This window comes from Pan troglodytes, chromosome X, assembly GCF_028858775.2.
Source record: "Pan troglodytes isolate AG18354 chromosome X, NHGRI_mPanTro3-v2.0_pri, whole genome shotgun sequence".
Classification (NCBI taxonomy): domain Eukaryota; kingdom Metazoa; phylum Chordata; class Mammalia; order Primates; family Hominidae; genus Pan; species Pan troglodytes.
This window is the reverse complement of record NC_072421.2, coordinates 151,440,707-151,447,950: the sequence shown is the minus strand read 5'-3', so window position 1 is coordinate 151,447,950 and position 7,244 is coordinate 151,440,707. Positions and strand designations below refer to the sequence as shown.

The 7,244-nt window shown below is 54.7% G+C and overlaps 1 protein-coding gene across 1 annotated transcript; it reads right to left on the bottom strand.

Moving 5' to 3' along the window:
• Nucleotides 1-313: 313 nt before the first annotated feature.
• Nucleotides 314-6,926, bottom strand: TMEM187 (transmembrane protein 187). The gene is made up of 2 exons (XM_054676317.2): nt 6,554-6,926; nt 314-1,614 (listed from the first exon to the last, which is right to left on the bottom strand). The coding sequence occupies exon 2, from the start codon at nt 1,407-1,409 to the stop codon at nt 624-626; it is 786 nt and encodes a 261-aa protein (XP_054532292.1). The 5' UTR covers nt 1,410-1,614; nt 6,554-6,926; the 3' UTR covers nt 314-623.
• Nucleotides 6,927-7,244: the final 318 nt, after the last annotated feature.

The window sequence follows — 7,244 nt, the reverse complement described above, 5'->3', positions numbered from 1 at the left end:
AAGCAACTTTCTGTTGAGAGTTCAACTTTTGACATTTGTGTGTTTCCTCATCTGGATGCACACTGCCTGGTTCCACAGACGATCTGAGGTGATGTGGCTCTCACGTGACCTGCCTACAGTTAACAGTCACAGATGTCATGGGGATAATTGAGTGATTTCCCTATCAGTCTGCTGGGCACGTATTTAGTGTGACTCAGTCTCCCTGAATCCAGCCGCCTCTAAGGACACTCACTGGTACCCCACTGACTGGCCTGCCTCACTGCTGCCAGTCCACACCCACAGCTGACACCCCAAAGATACTCCAGACGATCGCTCTCTGTCCAACCATGAGCATGAGGGGCTTCTTGGTGTCATTTCCACTCCCCTTGCCAATATTTATTTGGAAACATTTCAAACTACAGAAAAGTTATGCAAATTACATCAGGAACACACACATCCCCTGTGCGGAGATCTCAGCACTCCACCCCTCCACACCGAAGCCCGCAGCTTCTCAGGAAAGGGCAGTCTTGTGTGATCAGTGCATATCATCACACGCAGGATGTCTGACACTGGCACCACGCTGCCATCTCAGAGTCCATTTCAATGCTGGGGGTCATCGGTTTTCAGCAGGTTCTTCCCTGGGTTCAACGCGTCTTCCCACCAGAGGGATGGAATCTTGGGTGAGTGTTGAAATGCGTCAGAAACAAAAACGCAAAGTGGAACTGGAGCACGTCACAGACCTTGGACCAGAAGTGGCCTGTGAGGCACTGGAAGAGACGCCACCGTGCGAGCTGATGGTCACACAGCTTGAGGACCACAAAGCCCAGGCAAGAGAGCACCCCCAAAGCTAAGTAGGTAGCCGAGGTGGTGCTGCCATAGTGCCTGTGGGTGCGCAGCGCCTGCCCCACAGCGGCCACCACGTGAGCACCCAGTGCGACCTCGAAGCCCTGGGGATGCAGCAGAGCGAGGCCATAACTGGCCAGGGAGACGCACTCAAGAGAGAGGAACAGCCAGGGCCGCCAGCCGCGGTCTAGGTAGAGGCACCAGGCCACGGGCCATGCAAAGATGGGCAGTGTGAGCCACTGGTCCAGCACCGCGGCACGGCGCCACTGCGTCCACAGGCGCAGCCACTGCACGGGGCCATAGAGCAGGGCCATGGCTGCGAACACGTCCTTCAGGTAGCGGGGACCCAGCCCCACTGCGCCGCCCCTGTGCAGCCACGACAGCCCCAGCAGCGTGTAGGCGATGTTCACGAGTGAGTTGAACGGCATGGCCAGGAAGGCAGGGAGGCCGGCCACTGGCGCCTCGGCATAGTGCTCATAGCCCACTTGCACGGAAACGCTGTCAAAAATGCCCGTGAACACAGCCACGGCACAGAGGCCACCGGCCACGGCCACGTGCACAAAGGCCTGCCTCCACTCTGGATTCATCTGGAACCGGCGGCGTGACCTGGGGCAGGGAGCTTCAGAGAGCAGCCTTCAATACGCAGCCTCTGTAGAACACTCTGGGCCTCCCGGCTGAGCCAGCAGAAAGAAGCCCCGTGATTTCCGAGGCAGATGCTGCGACCTTGCCCCGAAGGAAGGCAGGAGTCCTGCTGATTGGCTGGCGCCAGCGGAGGAACGTTCTGCCTTTTTCCTTTGTGGTTACAAAAGGAGTGTGGTTAGAAAACAAACCGTCCCCAGCACCGCCTCCATGTTCCTGACCCCCGGCCTCAGGAGCTACCAACCATCTTCACTGGAGAAGCAAATCAGAGTGAAACCGCTGCACACTGACTCTCTCAAGCCTCTAGAATCCTCTATCACCCCTTTCTCCTGGCACCTAGGAAAATCCTGCCCATCGTCCTAGTTTCCTTAAAGCCACTGCATCTACAGACAAGACCTGCCTAGCTCTGTCATTACAACTCAGAATGCGCCTTCCCATGTCAGTGTGTTATAAAAGTGGACGTCTCCAGCCCCAAAGCCCTTTTCACCAAATACCCAGCTGAACTAGAGACCATTAGATGGAGTCCGAGCTCTGGCCTCTGACACAAGGTGGGGGATGGAGGAGGAGGAGGATTCACCGTCTGCCACTCAAGCACCAGGCCGGGAGGCAAGGGGGTGACCCGCACGCTTCCCAGGCCAGCTTCCCTGGCTCACTCGCCTGCCCTCTCCTGAAGTGCCAAGCCCCAAATCACCTTCTTTCCTCAGGCCACCATAAAGCCTTCTGTCTCCTTCAGTCACAGAACCAGAGAGACAATTTAATTACCACTGACTGTCAACTGCTTTGGGGCCAGTGGTGCTGTAAGTGAGCCCTAGTAGCTGAGAAATACATTAATATGGAAGGGAGAAAAGCTTTAATGCTCTGAAAATGACTCCCATCATTAAAGCTCTTCTCCCTTCCATATTAATAAATTTCGCACTCAAGAGGGTGGGCGGGTAGGCGGGCTCAGGGAGAGAGAAGGGTGGGCTCCAGTTCCTGGTCAGCTGATGCCAGACTGTTCAAACCTTGGCTCTCCCACTTACTAACCATGTGATCTTGCACCTTAACTGTCTTGGGCCTCGGTTTGTGCACCTTTTTTTTTTTTTTTTTCTTTTTGAGACGGAGTCTCACTCTGTTGCCCAGGCTAGAGTGCAGTGGCACAATCTTGGCTCACTGCAACCTCCGCCTCCCATGTTCAAGCGATTCTCCTGCCTCAGCCTCCTGAGTAGCTGGGATGACAGGCATGAGCCACCACGCCTGCCCTATTTTATTGTTACCATGCCTGGCAAATTTTTAAATTTTTTTTGAAAGACAGGGTCTTGCTATGTTGCCCAGACTGGTCTCAAACTCCTAGGCTCAAGCGACCCTCTCACCTTGGCCTCCCAAAGTGCTGGGATTACAGGCGTGAGTTACTGCACCCAGCCAATATTTTTTTTTGTTGTTGTTTGTTTTTTTTTTTTTTGGTTTTCGTTTTTTTTGAGACAGGGTCTCGCTCTGTCACCCAGGCTGGAGTGCAGTGGCACAATCTCGGCTCACCACAGCCTACGTCTCCCAGGTTCAAGCAATTCTCCTGCCTCAGCCTCCCAAGTAGCTGGGATTATAGGCGCCTGCCACCACACCTGGCTAATTCTTGTATTTTTGGTAGAGATGGAGTTTCGCCATGTTGGCCAGGCTGGTCTCGAACTCCTGATCTCAGGTGATCTGGCCGTCTTGGCCTCCCAAAGTACTGGGATTACAGGCTTGAAACACCGCACCCGCCAACAGTTTATTTTTAAATGGCTCAATAATATTCCATCATGTATCTATACCACATTTTCTTTACATATCAATCCACTGATGGACACTTAGATTGCTTCCATATCTTAGCTATTATAAGTAGTACAAAGGCACGAAGAACCTACATTGGGGAAAGGATGGTCTCTTCAATAAATGGCACTGGGAAAATTGGATAAGTATGTGAAGAAGAATGAAAACTAGGCCCCTATCTCTCACCACACACAGTAATCAACTCAACATGGATTAAAGACTTAAAAGTAAGACCTGAAACTATAAAGCTACTAGAAGAGGCCAGCGCGGTGGCTCACACCTGTAATCCCAGCACACTGGGAGGTTGAGGCGGGCAGATCACTTAAGGTCAGGAGTTCTAGACCAGCCTGGCCAACACAGTGCAACCCCATCTCTACTAAAAATACAAAAAGTAGCCGGGCGTGGTGGCGCACGTCTGTAATCCCAGTTACTCAGGGGGCTGGGGCAGGAGAAATGCTTGAACCCAAGAGGAGGAGGTTGCAGTGAGCCAAGATCACACCACTGCACTCCAGCCTGGGCGACAGAGCAAGACTCTGTCTTTAAAAAAAAAAAAGGCTGGGTGTGGTGGCTCACACCTGTAATCCCAGCACACTGGGAGGCTGAGGCGGGCAGATCACCTGAGGTCAGGAGTTCCAGCCCAGCCTGTCCAACATGGTGAAACCCCATCTCTACTAAAAGTATAAAAATTAGCCAGGGTGGTGGCATGCGCCTGTAATCCCAGCTACTTGTGAGGGTGTGGCAGGAGAATCACTTGATCCCAGGAGGCTAAGGTTGCAGTGAGCCGAGATTGTGCCACTGCACTCCAGCCTGGGTTTCAGAGTGAGACTGTGTCTCAAAAAAAAAATAAATAAATAAATACAAATAATAAAATAAATAAAATAAAACTACTAGAAGAAAATGGGGAAATGCTCCAGGAAAGATTTTATGGCTAAGACCCCAAAATCACAGGCAACAAAAACAAAAACAGACAAATGGGAGTATATTAAAGTAAAAAGCTTTTGCACAGCACAGAAGCAATCAACAATGAAGAGACAATATAGGAGAAAATATTTGCAAATGATTCATGTGACAAGCACTGTTTATTTTTGAGGTGCAATGTCCATCTGCCCTACTGCAATTTAGGCCCCAAATGGGTGGGACAGGGTCTGATTCCTTGCTCTTCCTCAGATGCCCAGTGAAGCCCTGCTCCATTTCAATTCAATTATATTAAAGAACAAAGCCAGCACCTCTGCTCCCTTTTACCAGTCCTGTTTGCTATTTCACTTCTCAGGCAGGTCCTGGGGCCCACCGCATCCTCCTGGGCCTGATTCTCAGCCTTCTTGCCTTGGAGTTCCGTTGCTGAGGAGGGCCACCAGGCTTGGCATGTGGGTGCCCCATTGCCCTCTGAAGCATGGTGTTGCCACACAGGAACCACAGTCCTCACTATCACTCCATACGTCCTTGCTTCACACAAGCCTGCCATCTCAGCATGGGGCACCCGAACTCCTCCTGCCCCCTCCTCCCAGTCAAAAAAGCCTCTGGGTCCAGGGGTGTGCACACCGCAGCCCCAGCATCTTTGAGCAGCCCTGGATGGGATCATGTCTGCCCTGGCTTTCCACCCTTCCATGACCAGCTTCCCATTCCATGTCCTGGATCATGTCCCAAAGTCTTGGCCAGATTTAAGGTGCCATCCCCATCCAGCCCTGTGAGCTCCTCAGGCCCAGCTCTGTCCTGGAAGCCCTTTGCCCACTTCGCCTGGCCATTGCCCTTGACTCAGCTGTCATTTCCCCTCAGGCACTTCCCCGTTCAGCTCCTGACTCCAGCTGAGACACCAGCTGAGGCCCCGCCTGGCGTCTACAGGTCCTTCCCTGCACCCACCTAGGGCCCCATGGCACCCATGCTAGTCTGACCCTCCTGCCTGCCAGCAAGCAGGGCGGAGAGCTGGAACAAGAGTCAAACACTGTCAACTTGATCGAGGAAGAACTCCAGGAAGGGCATGGAAAGCAACTCCTCTTTCTGGCTGCAGGGGTTCAGTCTATCTGACCCGGGGTACGGGCTGACAGTGACAATGTAATCAAAGCACCTGTCCAAGACCCCCAGGAAAACCGAGCTGGTTACCTTATAGCCTAGCTTCCCTGTACCTTTGAATTGCCATGATCCTTATTATGTGACACTCAAATCTCGTCACAGCTTCCCCCAGCGCCTGGCATGAGAAGGCCAACACCTCAACAGCACTGGCCCCTGGGTCTGGGGTCTTTCAGGGAAGCCCTGGGAAGCCTGACAATCTCCTGGCTAAAGGCCCCAGACTCTCCCGCACGCGTTTAAACAGCAGGCACTGTCACCTCCAGGCCTTTAGCATTTATGGTTAGTTATGTCCCCCGCTCCGCATGACCTTTCTTGCTGTCTTTCTGTGGATAAAGGAATATCAATTAACATTAATTTAGCTTCTGGACTGATTCCAGGCAAGGCCCTTGGAAACCAGCAGCTGCTTTTGTGTGTGTGTGTGTGTGTGTGTGTGTGTTTGAGACAGGGTCTTGCTCTGTCGCCCAGGCTGGAGCAGTGGCGCGATCTCAGCTCACTGCAGCCCTGAACTCCCTGGCTCAAGCCATCCTCCCACCTCAGCGTCCCAAGTACCTGGGACCACAGGCGTGTGCCACCATGCCTCCGGGTCTCGCTATGTTGCCCCGGCTAGGCTCAAGCAATCCTCCCACCTCAGCCTTCCAAAGTGTTGGGATTACAGGCATGAGCCAACGCATCAGGCCTTAGTTTTCTCATTTACCATGGGTGGGGGACTTGGGGACATATGTGAGGTAACTAGCCAAGGTCACAAAGAGCAGGTGGTGGCACAGACAGGGAAGAATTCTTCTCTTTGTCCCTTCTCAAATGGATACTTCCAACTGCATGAACTAAAACACAGACGATTACAAAATACATGTAATATGTTGAGAGGCGACTTTAAAAATATTGTTGAAAATGTGTGAGAGGGTGACGTGTGCTTCTTTACTAACGCATTAAATTACAAGGTCTTCCAGCAGGACGCATAACTTCAGTAACTTCAAAGTAATAATTCTGCCCGCCGGTAGATCTGGTAGATCTTGTAATTTAACTGAACTTCTAGACGTTTACAACAAAAGCCATAGGCTCTGACAGGACCTGTCTGTCCGTTTCTACTGGCGACTGCCGCTCCCGGGCAGCAGCTTGGGTCCCCGCGCTGCGGCCTGCGCGTGGCAGGGCGGATGCCGCCGCCGCCGCGCCCGGGCGGCCTCCTAGAGGAGGCGAAACGTGGGGGCGAGGCCGGGACCCACCTCCCAGGGCTGCGGTGAGCACTTACAGTATTGGCGCGAAAAGGCCAGCGATCACCATACGGGTATTTCGCCTCACTCGCCTCGCTGGGGGAAATTCAAATCTCCGAAAAGGGAGGACCCGAGCAGCGCCGGTGCGCCTGCGCGCAGGGCGGGACTCGAAGCCTGGGAAGCGGGCGGGGCGAGGTGACGCGAGATGACGCGGACGCCTCCCGCGGTCGCCCGCCCGGCTCCTGCGCCACCGGCCCGACTGCGGGCCTCTCGGCAGTGGGGGCGGCCGAGCGCACGGCGGTCTGGGGCGCTCGGCCCGGCTCATTTTGCTGCGGCGCGGGCGGAGGCGGTGGCGCCCGAGGGCGGGACCCGCAGCCTGTGAGCCTGGGAGCGGGCGGAGGCTCCACCCCCGGGCGCCGGCGCTCGGCTGCGTCGCCTCCCACTCTCGCCCCGCCCCCGGCTCCCCCGCGGCGCGCCTCGGGCCGCCTCCTGCGGCTGCTGGGTGTGCAGGGCGCGAAAATGCTCGCTTCCCGGCCGCAGGCGCGGCTGCAGTGGCTGTTCGCCAACCCCGGCCACCCGCGTGCCGCTGTCCCCACTGCTGGTTAAAGGCAGTTCCTCGGGTGTGCGTCCCTTCAGCAACCCGAGAGACCGTTCCCAAGGGGGGCGGGGCCGAGCGCGTCGGAGGGGTTAGCAGTCTCATCCGGGCATTTCCGAGATGCCGCCGCCGCC

Coding starts and splice junctions, on each gene's coding strand:
- TMEM187 (XM_054676317.2), bottom strand. CDS start 1,409: ATGAATCCAGAGTGGAGGCAGGCCTTTGTGCACGTGGCCGTGGCCGGT.